The sequence below is a fragment of the Gorilla gorilla genome, chromosome X (genome assembly GCF_029281585.2).
Source record: "Gorilla gorilla gorilla isolate KB3781 chromosome X, NHGRI_mGorGor1-v2.1_pri, whole genome shotgun sequence".
Lineage (NCBI taxonomy): Eukaryota > Metazoa > Chordata > Mammalia > Primates > Hominidae > Gorilla > Gorilla gorilla.
Window position 1 is genome coordinate 82299966 of NC_073247.2, and position 17569 is coordinate 82317534.

At 48.0% G+C, this 17569-nt stretch overlaps 1 protein-coding gene across 7 annotated transcripts in view; it reads left to right on the forward strand.

Annotated features, from left to right (window-relative positions):
* Window positions 1-16347, forward strand: part of DLG3 (discs large MAGUK scaffold protein 3) — a 60630-nt gene extending 44283 nt beyond the window's left edge. For 4 of the 7 annotated variants that reach the window (XM_019019609.4, XM_019019612.4, XM_063703182.1 and 1 more), the window contains 10 exons: window positions 2972-3148; window positions 3386-3461; window positions 4240-4339; window positions 8044-8085; window positions 9384-9434; window positions 10043-10144; window positions 10743-10915; window positions 11337-11446; window positions 11764-11855; window positions 13023-16347. In XM_019019609.4, coding sequence (XP_018875154.1) covers window positions 2972-3148; window positions 3386-3461; window positions 4240-4339; window positions 8044-8085; window positions 9384-9434; window positions 10043-10144; window positions 10743-10915; window positions 11337-11446; window positions 11764-11855; window positions 13023-13129 — 1030 coding nt within the window. In that variant the 3' untranslated portion in view covers window positions 13130-16347. Of the gene's footprint in view, window positions 1-2971; window positions 3149-3385; window positions 3462-4239; window positions 4340-6271; window positions 6318-8043; window positions 8086-9383; window positions 9435-10042; window positions 10145-10742; window positions 10916-11336; window positions 11447-11763; window positions 11856-13022 lie in introns of all 7 variants that reach the window. The other 3 variants (XM_019019610.4, XM_019019611.4, XM_063703181.1) reach the window with 3 other exon arrangements.
* The last annotated feature ends 1222 nt before the right edge of the window (window positions 16348-17569 follow it).

Sequence of the window (17569 nt, forward strand, 5' to 3'; positions counted from 1 at the left end):
CTGAAGTAAATGACTCAAACCAGTGCTTGATATATCTGCTTCCCCACTTTTTTTTTAATTGACTTAATGTTTTTTGAAAATTGTGAAAGGAACACATGCTGTGGTTAAAAACGTAAGCCCGAATAGTACAATTCCCAATGTGCAGAGTTAACTACTGGCAAAATCTTTTTGACTTTGATCTGTGTTTATATTGTTTTTACTTAGCTTGTGCTGTATGTGTTTTAATTTTTTGTTGTTGTTTTATTTTGTTTTGTTTTGTTTTCAAGATGGAGTCTCAGTCTGTCACCCAGGCTGGAGTACAATGGCACAATCTTGGCTCATTGCAACCTCTGCCACCTGGGCTCAAGCGATTCTCCTGCCTCAGCCTCCCAAGTGGCTGGGATTACAGGCGCCCACCACCCCGCCCAGATAATTTTTATATTTTTAGTAGAGACGGGGTTTTGCTATGTTGGCCAGGCAGGTCTCAAACTCCTGACCTCAAATGATCTGCCCGCCTCGGCCTCCCAAAGTGCTGGGATTACAGGCGTGAGCCACCCCACCCAGCCGGAAGTAAACTGTTACATCAATTTTATTTGAACCTCAGATATTTAAAAAATTACAAACAATTGGATTCCCGGCATCTAGAAAACATGTTTACGTCAACTCTACTTTATACACTTCAGCTTGTTACTGCTGTTGCCAAAGGTCAAGCATGGTTCTGGGAAGTGCTAAAATGTATCTTGTGTTTTAAACTTACAACCAGTAAACTCCGCCCTCTAATCTTCTACAAATTCATCCTAACTCCCCTAATTCATTTTATTTTATTTATTTATTATTTATTTTTTAGACAGAGTCTCGCTCTGTCACCCAGGCTGGAGTGCAGTGGCGCAATCTCGGCTCACTGCAACCTCTGCCTCCCAGGTTGAAGCAATTCTCCTGCCTCAGCCTCCCGAGTAGCTGAAATTACAGGTGCCCGCCACCATGCCCGGCCAATTTTTGTATTTTTAGCAGAGACGGGGTTTTGCCATGCTGGCCGGGCTGGTCTCGAACTCCTGACCTCAAGTGATCTGCCTGCCTCAGCCTCCCAAAGTGTTAGGATTACAGACGTGAGCCACCGCGCCCGGCCTCCTAAATTCATTTTAACATCTTCCTTCCTTCCCTCACCAAACTAATTTGTGCTTAATTCAAGTTCTGTTCTTTTCCTTACTATATTTGTTCTAATCTTTGAAACCCATAATGACATCCAGTGTTTCTCATTGTCACTGAGAATGAGGTTGCTTCATGATGCTCTTCTTAGTAGGAGTGGCTGACAGAATGTCTTCCTTGCTTTAGGAAATGCAGGACTCAGGCAGTGAGAATGCATTCAGTTTTGATTCTGTCACACATAGCCCGGAATGCACCTCTCGGACAGCACCTCCTTGTCTGCTGCCTCTGCCATTCTCCTTACTGCTTTGAGTGTGTAAATTGAGGGGAAAAAAGGGCTTTTTGTTAGAGTTTGGGTATTTTCATTTTCAAATCATCTGACGCTGATTTTTAAGAACTCTGTTTCAAGAGCTGTAAGCAGTAGGTGGGTATTTCACTCTTCATGGTTTTACTACATCCTATCTCATTTGGGCTTGCATATGGTAAGATAGTGTGTTTTACTTGCAGCTTCCAACTGAGCCAAAGGCCACAGTATTGCAGGTAGAAGTCAAAGTCTTGGAACTAGATTTTGGGCTGTGTGTGCAAAGGTGTGAAAACACCTCTATTAACAGAGAATATGAAGAAGACAGCCTAGATTGCAGGTAGAAAAATACAAACTTCTCACTGAAATCACCCATTTGTGGTGACTCCATATGAAGACAGGTTCCACTGGATGTGAAAAGTAGAAACTTTTTTTTTGGCTTTTTTTTTTTGAGACAGAGTCTTGCTCTGTCTCTTAGGCTGGGGTGCAGTGCACCTCCACCTCTCAGGTTCAAGTGATTCTCCTGCCTCAGCCTCCCGAGTAGCTGGGACTGCAGGCATGCGACATCACACCCGGCTAATTTTTGTAGTTTTAGTAGAGATGGGGTTTCACCATATTGGCCAGGCTGCTCTTGAACTCCTGACCTCAGGTGATCCACCCGCCTCAGCTTCCCAAAGTGCTGGGATTACAGGCGTGAGCCTCTGCGCCCGACCTCCTAAGGCTCTTTTGATGTGTCACTCCTCTCAGATTTCCAGGGGCCACTAGATCATGTCTATTCAAGGGCTTCCAAAATTTGCTTCAGACCTTTATTTCCAATACCATTTCCTAGGACTTCTAGCAGCAGCCAAGCTGGTGTCCTTTTCCATAAGCCTGGATTGTATAGCTCCCTCCCCACCTTCTCCCACCTTCCCTTTTATTTCTTTACTCTGCATCATTTATAGCATGTCACAACAGCATGTCTTGTCAGAAGACCTGGGTTTTGTCCCAGGTTGGTTAGATGTATGACCTAGGTCAAACTATTTTTTCCTCCCTGAACCTCTGTTTCCCCATATGTAAGAGAAAGAGACCTTTGGCTGCCCGAGGACATAGGGCCCTTTCTTTATTGCTTCAGGAGTGTTTACCAGTCATTGTTTGGGATTGTAGTTAACATTTTTTTGTCCTCTCTTTAGCTACTATTTGAAGATATGTTTGTGAACTGAGAAAGCGCCCTGCTAGAGCTAGTTTCCTAGGATGTGGGTGAGGGAGAGGGCTATTGAGCGAGTTCTACTTTGGACTTTTATCTTGCATCCAGAAGCCAAGAGGAGATGGGGTTTGTAAAATATTTTCTCTTATGCTTCTTATTGGGAGAATGAGATGTTTCTTTGAAAGCGGGTGCATATTTACCACTTTGGCTCAGAAAGAAGGATGTGGTCTCCTGGAGACATCCTTCTAGTATACTGTGAGGCTGCTATGTCTGTGCTGTTTGGGTTGGCCTTCCATCTTTTCAAGGTGCCAGTGTCTTGGCATTTAGGGTTGGATGATCACTTCATCTTTCACTGTGCCTTTCAGGGCCCTGTTTGATTATGATCGGACTCGGGACAGCTGTCTGCCAAGCCAGGGGCTCAGCTTCTCTTATGGTGACATTCTGCATGTCATTAATGCCTCTGATGATGAGTGGTGGCAGGCAAGGCTGGTGACCCCACACGGAGAAAGTGAGCAGATCGGTGTGATCCCCAGTAAGAAGAGGTGAGTCGTCATGATCATGAGCAAGGCCTTTCCTGCCCTCTTGCTGGTATTTCTTTCTTGTTTTCCTATTAGAAGTTGCTTGAGAGCAACGTTTGTGCCTTGATTTCTTTTTGGTAGAGTCGGTACTCAACATGGTTTTTACTCAGTGAGCCAAAAAAATGGCTGCTGTGCCTGCTGCAACCCACTGCTGAGACCATTTACTGGCAGTAACAGGACTTTTTTCTGATTCCAAAACAGGGTGGAAAAGAAAGAAAGAGCTCGACTGAAAACTGTGAAGTTCCATGCCAGGACGGGGATGATTGAGTCTAACAGGGTAAGTGGGGATCCCCAAGGAAATCAGCCAGTAGGTAAAGAGGGTTGAGAAGCCTGGAGTTTAGTGTGATGTGTAGGAGAACTGGGGAACACAAAAGAAAATCTCTTTTTCAGGGGGCTGGCTCTGTCCTATCAGAACATTGACTGCTTTTCAGAAAGCAGAGAGGGAGCTCTTAAAGTTCACAGCCAGTCTGTGCTCCTTTCCCCTGGGTACCGGCTCTTGAAGATGTGTTAGAGTTGGACTGTCTGGAAGGCTGACTTGCTTGGGGAAAATGAAACCACTCGTGGGTGTCTCCCTGGCTATAGATCCTGTCAGAGCATCCGGCCAAGAAGCCCAGCTCCAGAGCTCCCACCTCCCTTCAGACCACCTGAGGCAGGAGGGTTCTCCATTCACCCCTTTTTTTCTATGAGCTTCACAGGCCAAAGAACTTCTGGAGCAGTAGAGGGAAGAGAGACGTGGAGTAGATGTGTATATCAATGGTACCTTAGGGCATGTGTCCAGGAGGCTACAGTGACCTTTGTTCTTTAGGAAGTACCAGTGAGTGTTATGAGTGTCTGGATTAGGTAGAAACTTCTAACATCCCTACAACATTTTCTCGTAAACATAATTTTCCTCTTACATCAACTTTCATTTAATCTCATAGACTCCATTTGTGAGAGATGGTCTTTTATTTAGCTCACCGTTGTCTCCATTTTAGTTTTTCTTGCATGCTTTAAAATCCATTGTTCTGTTTTTTTTTTCTTCTGTCCTTCCCCTCCATCTTCATGTTCTTTCACAGTCGATCAAAACGAAACGTAAAAAGAGTTTCCGCCTCTCTCGAAAGTTTCCATTTTACAAGAGCAAAGAAAACATGGCCCAGGAGAGCAGCATACAGGAACGTAAGTAGCAGCAGAGTCCAGAGAGCAGGCCATCTGCAGCCCCATCCTCTCATCCTCAGTTGCCCTTCCCTCAAGAGAAGCCTGAGCAGGGCCACGTGTGGCCTCATGCCTGCCTGTGTGCGTGTGCACCTGCTTATCTACAGAGTCAGGGCAGAAATTGGTCTGCCTAAGGAGATGTTGGGTTTTATTTGTCCTGCTCCTCTGTTAGAATGAATGTTGGAGGCACTGAGGTGGGACTGGTCCCAGGGTCAGCCTCCAGGAAGTGCCTGGCACTAGCAATGGAAGTGCCAGACAGAGCTCTGCTGTGGTGGTGAGGAACGGTTTTTCAGCTAGACTGTCAGGGTCAGGAAAATGGTTTTTCAAGAGAACAAGGTCTAGGGACTCAGTGTTGCTCTCCTGGTTTCTTCCTCTTGTGTTTTCTTTCCCTTAACTTCACTCATGTATGTCAAGAGAAGAGCCTTTTCTTCCCAGGATCCCTGGAGTTGGGGCTACTTCTGGAATCCCATGCACGTGCATAAGCATACAGGATATCCACACAACTCTCAGCAGACTCGCTGTCATCCTAGAGTGCCTACAGAGCCAGTTTTCCCAGGAGAATCCTTCCTGCTTAAATGAGTTGACATGGAAGGAGTGTTGCTCCACATTGTTCAAATAAAGATCTATTGAGAAACACAAAGTTGGTTCGGTAGGAAGAGCAGTCACACTGAGCTAAATTCAACGGAAGAAGAAATCTAATCCTGATAAATCTTCTTGCTCTACCATGTGCCTCAGCAATTAACTGCTCCAACCTTAACCTTAAACACCAGGTCTGGCTTGAAAAATGTCTTCTCACTTGTCTCATCATGAACAGTAAACATCTCTCATTTACCAGTGACTCCTCTGTCTTACATGGAGGGATCTTGGGGTCTTGGTCTATTGGGGCTGGCAGGAGACTGACTGGTTCTGATAGGAAATGTCCTTCTGTCAGGCCAGCTTGGTCCACGGTCATGGTATGTGTAAGTCATTGCTATCTGGGGTGGTACCTGGTGGACAGAAGGGTGCCCTCATCTAGATGGCAGCCACGGCTCATCATCCTGGAGTAGTTCAATGAGAAGCCATAGACGAGGTGGCTCTGCTCATGAGCAGTTAGGAGACAGTCTGAGTCAGAGGCCTGAGGTGATGTCACCATAGTTTCATCAGATGAGTCCCAGAGTCCCTCCATGCCAAGCCCAGCCTGGGGAGGTGTTCATTGCTCAGTGGTCCCGCCTGGTGGGCGAGGGGGTATCTACTGGATGACAGAGTTGAAAGTGCCTAGTGCTTCTCCAGAAGCTGAGCTCATCCCCCAAGATCTGTCCATCTCAGGGCAGCTTTGGAGGCCACACTCTACACCATGCGAAACTTTTCCTGAAGGGTTTGAACAGAGTGAATCAGTATTGGGCAAAAGCTTCTTGAGGTGATGGCAATTCTATCTGTCTACCTGGCACACGCGGACATTTGCTCTTTCACGCACTGCAGAGGGAAATGGTGATTTCAGGGGCAAACAGAGACCTGGGCTCCACAACCAAAATTTGGTCAAAGCAGGTGCTCTAAGCCTTGGAGTGTCACCTGTCCTGTCCCATTGGCCTACAGCTGTAGACACCTCAGAAAGCTAGTCTACTCCAAGGCCCTCTGGCAATGAATTGGGCAGCATGAAGTCTTGATGTCTTATCTGCCCTGGGATGTTCTTTCTGTGGCAAAGTTCCTGGCCTCACTATAGTGCTAGGTCTTCATGGTGTTTCATAATTCTGTCACTAGTGCTCACCTACCTCTGTATTCTTCCTCCCCCCTTGTCTTTTTCTCTATTTTTTCTCTTCTCCCCAAATCTCTCCCTCTCTTCCATTCCCTCCCATCCCTTCCCCTTCCCCCCTCTTCTCCCCGTCGTCCTCTCTCCGCCCTTGCTGTCTGTGAAATCAGGACTTCCCGGGGTTAAGTGACGATTATTATGGAGCAAAGAACCTGAGTAAGTCCAACTTACACACCGTTCACTGTACTTGTGGCATGAATGGAGATAGTGGGGGTGGGGCTATTGGGGACATGGGTGAGGGTGAAGGGTGAGGGGAGGGCAGTGTTTGTGAGCACTCTGACATCACAGCAGGAAGAAGTGCATGTGGCTCCATATGTTACATGTTTGCTATGGATCCCTAGTACCCAAATAAGTCCATATCATTCATGCCTTTGTTTACCTTTTGCTACTCAAAGTGGGAGGGCGTGAGCATGGCGTCCCACCTTAGAAGTGAAGTAGGCTTGAAATGTTTCTCCAAGGTAACCACTCAGCTAATCTCTAGCCTGTTGTCGAAGGGAGGGGTGCCTGCTGGTTGGATTCTTCTCCCAGTGATACCACGCCAAAGAATTGGGTGTAGGAATTGCAGCTGTTAACAGTCCTCTAACTAGGGGCAAGGGTACTGTGACCCCTTTTTCCCAACCTTCATCTGGGATGTCCCAGCAGATCCCGGGCCTCAGCAAACAGCCACTGTTTGGCTTCCCACAGAGCACCTGTAAGGGGTTGAGCTGGTCTGCTAGGGGCCTCAGCATCATTTATGGACCATATATAGTTAGTGCTTTATCTCAGGAAAACTCCAACCTCATTTTCCTTTCTGGAAAAGAATCCTGGAGTGGAAAATGAAAAAGACCTAGATGATGAGGCCTTAGTGGCCATCCTGCTGCGTGCAAGGGTGCACAGACACCAAATGGGTTCTATCAGCATATACTCTCCTTCAATAAATAATACAGGCCAAAGGCAAAGGAGTTGCCCATGGGGATTGTTCAGGAACTAGCCATGTGTGGCAACTCAGCCAGTCCTTTCTTGGGGGGGAGGCCACAGCATATCATGGTCTGGAACAGTGTGGTCTTGGCTGAAATGAGCAGCATCTCTCTCCATAGTTTGGTGTGTCCATGTCTCATCTTCATTCGCGTGTCATCTTGGATGGGCGGGCTTTGTTTGTGCCTCCTACGAGCGCTGCTCCTCCGCCTGAGCTTTCTTTTCCCTCACCACTAAGAGATGGGCAGATCCCAGCTGTGTGAGACAGGAGGGCTGCCTTGTCCTCAAGGTGTTTTTGTTGGTTTTGTTGTCTGTGTTTTGACATATGTGTCTGGTGGTGGATGGAGATGCTTCCCCTCTCACCACTGAAGCCAGGCTCTCCTGCTTTGGAGTGGTGGCAGGAAGGCTGGGGAGCCCAGCGAATGGTCAGAGCAGCGCTCCCTGGTGTCTGCTTAACCCATCCAGCGTTTGGCCTCTTAGTTGTGGAGTGCCACATGGTTCTGTACTTCGGGGGCTCTGTTGGGCGGGGGACACCCATGAGCAGACTGGTCCCTGGACTTCTCTTTGCTCCTGTCACTGTCTTTTCTTTCCTGTTGTTAGCCTTGGGAGATGCATTTTGAAATACGATTTGGAAACCATCCAGGTCAATTTGATTCAGATGAAGAGGATGCTGCTGAAGGAAGTATGACTTGTAGTACATAGGGAGGGACTTGGCAGACCAAGAGGGCTCTGGGGACAGGTACGAGAGGGCCAGGGGCTCAGGATTGGAGCTGTGCGTCCCAGTTGGTAGCCTGGATGTGGCAGGCCTCTGGTGGCCTGACTCAGTTGGCAGCTCAGTGTCTCGCTCCTGGAGCATTTGAGTTTTGTGCTGCATGTGACCTCTCAGTGGTGTGTTCTGAATTGGAGTCTCTTTCTTGTTGGCTTGCAGAGGGAGTGACATCCAACACCAGTGACAGCGAAAGCAGTTCCAGTAAGTGTGTGTCATTCCTTCCATGTCATGTAGCTCCACCGTGTATCCCAGCCATCCTCATTCCAGTGTTGCACAGCTGCCATTGCTGCTCAGAGGCTGGTGCTTCTTTTAGCCATGTACACTTTGAGATCCTAGAAATGCTGTGGCCAGTTCATTCTCCTTATGGGTTGGGGTTCACCCCATGGATTAAAGGAGAGTATAAGCCCTATAGTGCTGGCCGGGACCTGACTTAAAAGCATCCCTGGCACTGGGAAGGGTAAACTGCCAAAGAGTAAATCCCTGCCATGGGTACTGTGGGCCATAGGTGCTGCCAGGTTTATAGATTTGCTCGGAGACCAAAAGAAAAATGGCTCCTCTAGGACACTGCCCTAAATCTGCCTTTCCAGGTCATTAGGACCTCTTTGCCTTTGGGGCCAGTTAAAGGATGAGGTAATTGCCAAGTTCTCCTTGGGAGATCCTGTGACCAGACCAGAGAAACCGTAATTCAAACCTCATGAACTTTGGGAGCACTGGTCTTTCAGGAGCTATGGTGGCTAGAAACCTTGTAAAATCTGCCCAGGAGTATTAGGCTCAGAAGAAGCCTTTTAGCAAGCATTGTGTGCCTTAATGCAAATATCACTGTTTTCCCTGGGACTGCCATCAGCCACTTTGGGACCTCCAGGCACCCAGCACCGAGTGGCTTGACGACTGTTTTAGGAAAACCTCAACATTGCTAGGCTCGACATGGGGCTCCACCAGGAAGAGATAGCAGGTTCAGCATTGCTCTTAAAGGGCGCTGGGGACCTTAGCAGAGCCATGTGCCACTTTTCTGGATGCTGCTTCCAATGCAGGAGGTGGGTTGGTAGACCTTTAAAAGGGCAAAGTTAGGCTGCTTGGGGACCTGGGTGTGTGCCCTGACTCCCCTGCATGTAGATGAAGGGGACTCGGGCAAGCATCTCAACCAGTCAAAGTGTCCCTGTCATTCTTACCAGAGCAAGGGGGCTACTGCACACAGCTGACTTGTTACCTACAAGAAGAGTTCCTCACAAATTGGGGTGGTTTGGGGTGGAGGCTTCATGGCTTCTGGGCCTTGGCCCTTTGCCCAGTGATATTTCACTGAACAAGAGAACTGCTGACTCCTGTCTCAGAGCCAGTGAAGGGTTTCATGTGCTTTCTCACCAGCAGAAAACAGAAAGGATCACAGATGGTAGCAAGGACCACCTGATAAGGCTGTGTCCTGGCAGGGGAGGGGTACGGGGAGTGTTGTACAGAAGGAGGCAGATCATATGGTGCTAACCTATCTCTCTTTTTTGTTGCAGAAGGACAAGAGGATGCTATTTTGTCATATGAGCCAGTGACACGGCAAGAAAGTAAGCCTCCTCTGAGAGCCTTGTCTTCGTGCTGGTCTCCTGGTCGTGGGGCTCAATACAGTGGGTGGTGGCTGTGGCAGCAGAGGGAGGGACCTGGAGGAGGAGGAAGGCTTGACTCATGGCACATCCAGCCCATGGGCTCCTTCTTCTCTATGCTTCTTCCTAGTGTCATAGCGAAGGGGGTGCATCCAGTGTGCACTTCTCTCTGTGCCTTTGCCTGCTGCCAGGACACCTTCCAAAGGAGGGGGCAAATTTACAAGGAAGGTCTATTTCAGTAGATGTAGCCACTGCTAAAAGAGAGGTCCAGGTTCTTCCCTTCAGTGGCTGCTCTGCAAAAACCTTGCTCAGTTACTGGTGTCAGTGCAGAGATTTTTTCTGACTCTGTTAGAAGGGGAGCAGCTTCCGGTTTCAGACTTGCCTTGAACTTAGATATTCTCAAATTAAAGGCTCTTTGATGTCTTTCTGTTTAAAAGCCAGACAATGGCTGAGGATGCTTTACCCTGTCTGAGTCTCTGCTCCAGAGCCTCTGTGTTCTAGCCAGACTCAGGGGTAGGACAGGCTGTCTGGTGGGGGCCTCTGTTCACTGTCTCGATGCTCTCCCTCTCTAGTTCACTATGCAAGGCCTGTGATCATCCTGGGCCCAATGAAGGACCGAGTCAATGATGACCTGATCTCCGAATTTCCACATAAATTTGGATCCTGTGTGCCACGTAAGAGTCCAGGAAGGCCCAGAGGAGTGAGGCTTGGTGCCCTGGGAATTGTTGCTCTAATGTTTTATGGAAAAGGTCTGGGATCAGATTCTAGGGCTATTTGGGGACAGGGTACATTTGACACCCTGGAAAAGAGTAGGTGGCAATATATTCCCCAAAAGCTGATGGGGTTGGAGAGATTAAGCCATCAGGCTTGGCTGCTCACTCTTGAGGGGAAGTTTCAGTGGTGATGGTTGAGAATGATTGGACAAATACGGAGGCCCAGCCAAAGTGGTGTTGATGTGACTCCATTAACAGTTTGTTAGGTTCACTGTCTCCTCTACCAAGTTTGGCACCCTCTGCCATGCTTTAGCTCAGGAAACCCCACCTTTCTAGTCCAGTTTAAGCTAAAGCAAATAGCCCCCTGTGTGAGACCTGGACATTGGAAGAGAAGTAGGCCAGACAAACTGCTTCCCAACTGCTTGTTTTCTCCCACTTACTTGAAAAAAAAATGGAGTGGCCCAGTGACCCACCCAGATGAGAATGGACCAGTCAGTATTTTTTGGTTTGGGGCGGATCACTGCCCCTGGGCCACAAAGCATTTCCTTTCTTCCTTCAGATACTACCCGGCCTCGACGTGATAATGAGGTGGATGGACAAGACTACCACTTTGTGGTGTCCCGAGAACAAATGGAGAAAGATATTCAGGACAACAAGTTCATCGAGGCAGGCCAATTTAATGATAACCTCTATGGGACCAGCATCCAGTCAGTGCGGGCAGTTGCAGAGAGGGTAAGTGTACAGGAGATGGCCTCAAAGGGGAGGCCAATGCTTATGCCAAGGTTCCACTTGGATCCTTATCCTTCCAACACAGGAGCTGCCCAACAGTGCTGCTGACCAAAGCCATAGCACGTCTGCATACTCCCAGCGCCTTGACGAAGCTATCTGTCTCCTTCATACAACTCACCCCAGAGCATTACCCAACAGGGAATAGGGGGCCCTGGACAGATGTGGCCTTTTCTGGGTAATGGGAGCAAAAAGTAGGGCCTGTCTACTTCAGAGATCGAATTTCTTAGGCCACTTTGGGTGGCCCTCGTGCCCCTCCCCTCACCCCCACCCCCGGCCAAGGTGGATGTTTAGAATGTCACTGGATTTCTGCTTGGGGCTTGGTGAATAGGGAGTGGCTGGGCTGATACAATCTCTGCTTTTTCAGGGCAAGCACTGCATCTTAGATGTTTCCGGCAATGCTATCAAGAGACTGCAGCAAGCACAACTTTACCCCATTGCCATTTTCATCAAGCCCAAGTCCATTGAAGCCCTTATGTAAGTGTTTAGCTGAGAACTCAGACACACCAAGCTAAGATCGGGTCTGGAAGGGAAATGGAGAAGAAAGTGATTTGCTGGGCAGAAACTTGAAAGAAACTCTGTGCCCCAGCTCTGGTCACTGGGCGCTCCTGTTTTGAGGGCTTGTGCATATGTTCATGGTTGGACTTTTGAACGCAGGTTTGAGGAGTTAGCAACGGGCAACTGCTGCTCTGAGAGGGCAGCTTAGCAGATTTTTAGGGATCCCGGAATAATCCTTTATGGTTAATCAGAACATAAGATCTGGTTCAGAACTATTTTTCTTCTGTCTTTGGCAGGGAAATGAACCGAAGGCAGACATATGAACAAGCAAATAAGATCTATGACAAAGCCATGAAACTGGAGCAGGAATTTGGAGAGTACTTTACGGGTAAGACTCCTGCTGCCTTGCGGGAGGTTCTGGGGGACTAGCCAGGTACCTGTTTCTATAAGTGTCTCAAAGAGGTGTAGACAGAATGTAGAAACCTTGCACGGAGTTTCCAGTTGCTTTTAAGTTTTTGAGCACAAACCTTTCCAAAGCACACAAGTTCCCCGTGTCCAGCCATAGCAGTTCAGCCAGTTTATAGCATAAACTACTCACCAAATGCTTCCTTGAATTGTTGGTTTGTTCATTTTGTCTTGTCCTTACTAGATTGTAGGCTCCCTTTATTACTCTGTGTCCCTCCGTTTCAGCTCCACTCCCCCTCCCCCAGTACTTTGCTTTGCATGTTTAGGTGCTGAATAAACGTTTGTTGATGATGATGATTCCTCAGTGTGGTGTTCAAGTTGTCTGTTGGGGTGTCTGTGTGTGTGTGTGTGTGTGTGTGTGTGTGTGTGTAAGGTCAGTTCCTGAAACATTGGGAAGGTTTCTATGTAATACGTTCTTCACCTTTTGAAGTACAGTGACATATATATACATAAATATATGCAAGGCAGTGCCGAATCCATTCTAGCTGGTGGTGACACTAGGTTAACTGTGTAAAGAATTCATAAATGTCCTCACATACCTTGGGTCTTCAGAGCTCCCTTTACCATCAGCATCCATGTCCTTGTTTGCTGGGCTGACCTCTGACATACAGCAGATGTGATGGGCCCAGGAGCACTGCCTCTTGCCAGAAATTGTGGCTTTCAGTTCTTTCTGTGGAGAACTGCGATTTTCCAAATCTTTTAGTAAGGCTGCTTTAGAATAACAAGCTGCTGGCCTTATGGCACCCAAGAACAACATGAACTGCAAGGTCTGGCACATAGTGGGTGCTCAATAAACATCTTTTGAATAAACACATTTTTCTGGTCATTACTACTTAGTCTCACTGTCTCAGTGAGTTGACTTCAAGCCCTGGACTTGGGGTACCTCGTTGGTTGCCCTTACTGCCCTGAACACACAGGCAGCCAGCCAGTGAACCCAAGCCCAAACCCATACTCCTGGGAACATGTCCTTCATGTGAGGGGTGAGGGGGTGGAGGGGGGACTTGTAGGATTGTTGGGAGAGGCAGGATTGCTGGGTTTGGGGGATGTGCTGTGGACCACAGTAATAATTTTGTTTTCCTCTTCACTTTAGCCATTGTACAGGGTGACTCACTGGAAGAGATTTATAACAAAATCAAACAAATCATTGAGGACCAGTCTGGGCACTACATTTGGGTCCCATCCCCTGAAAAACTCTGAAGAATCCCCTCCAACCATTCTCTTGTGAACAGAAGAAATCAAGTCCCTCTTCCCTCCTCCCTCTTCATTCCTGTCCCCATGGGGAGAACAAATGCTACTGTTCTTGTCCCCTTTTTTAGATATGTCAAAAAAATTAAGTTTTCTAGTCCTGTTCTTTTTTTTTTTAAGTTTTTGTTTGTTTCAGTTTATTTTTTGGGATGATGCCATCTCATTCATCATGTGACTGTGCCCATTCCTGCATGGACCTTTCCCAAGCGCTAGCACAGGTGCAAAATCCATCAGAGCCATTGTTTTCATAAAAACCAAGCAGAAGTGAAGAGAAAAGAGGAGGACTGATGGAAAGACAGACTCTGGACAGCTGCACGGCTTGTGAAGTGAGCTAAATGCACCACATGATGAGATGCTCCTGGGCATTTCTCCCTGTCTGTACTGCTGTCTTGCAGCTCTGAACGGTGCAACGTAATGGCGACAGAAAGTATCTTATTTATATATAGATATATATATGTAATTTATATAAAATATATAGAAATTATTATATATATATATTATACACTCTCATATAATATATATATATTCACACACATTTGGGTTAGAAAATCTATGGAGACTTCATCAATGGTACTATGTTATTAGAGAAATGCTTTAATTTTCATATTCCAATCAGATGGCATCTTCTATCCCAGCTGGTTGGGAAGGGATTGAAGATGGTAGCAAGTGCTGCACTAAGGGCACTCGCATTTGGTCATTCTCTTGAGAGCTAGGAGGGGTCAGCCTGAGGCCAGAGAGGAAGGGCTTTTGCCTGGGGTGAGAGGGTGAGAGACTTGACCTGAAAGCAGCTGCTGCCCCTGAGGTGCAGCCAGAGTCCTGTGTGCGGACAGAGAGAATGGCTAATGATGCTCCGCGTGGAATTGCCTATTGTTTTATGCCACCTGATGTGTCTGCATGAGAGGTTTCCTTTTTGTTCCTTTTTAAGCTGCTGTTAAACCAAAACCATGTTGTGCTACTGTGTCAGCCTTTTCATTATTGCAAATTTTACTTTTACTGTTTAAGTGAATGCATAGAATCCAATTTGCCAAGGTTCTAAAGGCTTATGAGGTCCTGAAGGAGCCAGGCCTTGTGATGGAGTAGGTGACACAGGCCTGGTTGTCCTGTCAGCAGAAGGGAAAACAGGGGCTGGGCTGAGAGGAGGACACGGAGGGCTCTGCTGAGGTTCCTTCCTGGGTTCCACCAACAGGGACAGGGAGTCACTTGCCTTCCAGTTCTGTGCTGGGATGGCGGGACAGCACTTGGCTTGCTTGGCCAGCTGCGTCATGAGTTTGATTTGGTTTTTTTTTTTGCAGCTGCTTCATATGCTCTGCTCCAGCCCCTCCCCAACAGCTGGTAGCTTATGGTTTCTTCAAGAGGAAAGTAGACTTTATGCTGTACATTTGAGCTGTAGAGCTAAGATTCGCTTACTGGTGAGCTGTGAAACCTTGTTGCTTTTTCCCAGAGTCTGATGGCAGTGACTGTGGTCAAGGGAATCTTCACCGCCACAAGTGCAGGCAGCAGGTGTGGTTCAGGTCCCCCCCCACCCCACTGTGCTCCTTTGAAGCCAACGTGCCTCCCTCGCCTCCATACTGGAGGGACGACACAGGGGAGAACAGAGAAGTGCTTGGCCCTAGGATTGAGGCACTTGTTTCCTAGCCCGCTGGGTTAGGGCTGGTGCAAGCGAGGCAATGTTGAGGATGCTTTAAGCACTACCAGCCGAATCTGGGAACTCTGTTAACAGTTGTCCAACCAGCAGAATGAGGCTAACTGTATAAAGCATGGGACCCAGGATGAGGATAAGGAAAGGACAGCGGCTTTCCCTGGGCAGTACAATGGCTTGAAGGCAAAGAGGGATAAAGTGACAGCCGACTGTGACTCTGGTGAGGAGGGGTGAGCAGGGAGGTTGATTCTCTGATGTTAACTAAGTGGCAAAGTCTCAACCATGCTCAGCCCTCCCCCTCCCAGGGAAGAGAAACAAAGATTCAAAGTAAGCATGATACTAGTTGGTTTACCAGTGTTTCTTCCAAGGAGACATATATTTTTTAATAAACGATAGTTGCAATGAACTGTGACTCAGAGACCTTCTTGAAGTAGTTGAGAAGGGAGGGTGTGGGCAAAGCAGTGGGAAGAACATCCCAAACTTTTGGGGGCCAGAGGGCTCTCTCCTTAGTGATGATCAGCTAGCCGAGCTGGGCCGTCCTGGGGATCGGTACAGCTCCCTGGGGTGGTGACAGGCCCTTTGTGAAAGTTGTGTGCTTGGTCTTCCACCCCAGCCCCAGACACTGCTTCAAATAGCACCAACCAGATGGGAGTCCACATCTGTGGTGGCAAAATGCTGACATTTTCCCAAGAGGTACACAAGGTGGGAGAGGCCTGCTGTAGCAGAGGTGTGTGTTAGAGAAAGCGGGGGCCTGATTTAGTAGCAGAGAACTGGGTGAGAAAAATGGCCAGAGAAAGTGACCTGCCAGCTACCAGTGTTTCCGAAAATGAGGGTGGGATGGGCCCATTTGCAGAGCAGGACAGCAGTCATCCCCACAGCCCTCTGAGGAGGGGAGGGATGCTTAGAGCAGGCAGTTCTGGCAGTTCTGACGTGGCAGGTGCCATTGCAACTTGTGCGGAGGAGTCTTAGGAAGTGCTGTCATAATTCATAAGGTCAAGAGCAACATCTGGATGAATGAGCCACCTGAAATGTGTGTGGGCTGAGCCACAGGAAGGGTGAGTCCTCTTGCTTGTGGTGCTTTATGGTGTGCAGGTTGCTTGCTTTCCCACATTCTCTCATTTGCTTGAAGGCAGCCTAACAAAAGGGAGTCCCCAAAGAGCTCCATGAGAGCTTAAGAAAATTCATCTCCTGAGGACAAAGAGAACAAAGATCTGTCCTGTGGTCACACTGCTGAGGCTCTGTCTTCACAGCTGATGTTCTCCTAGTGAAGGTACAGCTGAAGAACATTCAGCCCCAGCACGAGAAGATACACAGCAACTTGGAAACCCCAAAGGGAGACACACCCTTAACACTGTGCCGTGCTGTGCTGTGCCGTGTCCTGAAGGAGGAGAGAGCCCTATCTCCTCCTGGTTTTGTTGCTGACATTGCAGCTGATCATGCCTTGACTCCTTCATCTCTAACAGAGGAAGAACTGTATTATCAAACCTTATGGTCTACCCATGAATAAATAAAATATTTGTTCAATCACAAATGACCAGCTTTGTCTTAAGTCGAAAGTGCTTCTAGAAATCAGCTAATGAAAACAAAATCCTTACCTGCTGCAAGTGTGGAAGTCGAGTAGCTCAAGGGCGGAGCTAAGAAAGATGCAGAAGCAAGTGGGAGTTGAGCCGCAGGTTTGGGAGGAGCCTAGAGGGGAGGCGAAGTATCCTAAGCAGGCCAAGGCCAAGCAAAAAAGTGGGACTGAGAAGGGGTGCCAGCTCAAGCAGAAAAGCCAGCACTAAAGGCCAGTGGAGCCCTTTCTTCAGGGATAATCCTTGCTTAATACCAACCACTGCAATTAGGTGAGAAAGTGTTGAGAGAGCTGGTAATTTTCTCAAGGCAAGCTGACGAATTAGCACTGAAGTCAAAAGCGATCCTGGATGCCCGACAACCTCAACCTGGGCCTTGGAAGTGTTCATTCAGTCTCAGCATTCCCGAGTTTTGTATTTCATCCCTGTTCCCACCTAAGATTTCATGGCCTTGATTCCACTAGTCCTTTTATCCATCTCCAGCCATTTCCTTGGCACCTCTAGGACATTTTATCATCATTGCAAATAGCATTCTGAAGCTCAAATTTGTTTCCTCAAAAGGTTCTTCCCCTGTCACTTCCAAGAAATAGTATTGGCTCCTGCATACCTCGGTTCCTCCCCAGTGAACAGGGTGTCGATACCTCATTGCTTTGCCAGAAAATAGCAAAGCTTCTTTAACAAGCCCCAGCTAGATTTTATCTGCAGAGCTGTTCCCATTGTGCACAATGTGATGCCCACTGGCTTCTTCCATGTTAGACCGAATGAACTACCCGTGTGGCCTTCCCTCCACCACCACTGGTAGTCTAAGCACACGTACCTAACACTTTGAAGAACTGGAAAGCGGGTGGTTTGAGAATGGGCTTCAGACCTGCGTTCTCCCAGTGAAGAGCATGTGTGAGAGGATACTCTGTTGTCTGGCCTTCCTGTCTGCCTATGGCCAGTCCTGCCCAGGCTGACAGAATCATCTGCCTCACATGCCCTACCCCTCCCATGGGTCCTGCCACCCACAGGGAGCAGTTGAAGCCCCAGCTCCTTAGCATAGCCCTTCCATCATCAGGCCCCAGGCTTTCTCTCCTGTCTCTTCTGCTGTGCCCCCTTCTGTTCTACGCATTTGAGTTCCCTGAATGCACCACAGCCCTGGGTCTTGGCTCATCCTTTTTCTGTATGCCCATAAATGCCCTTGCT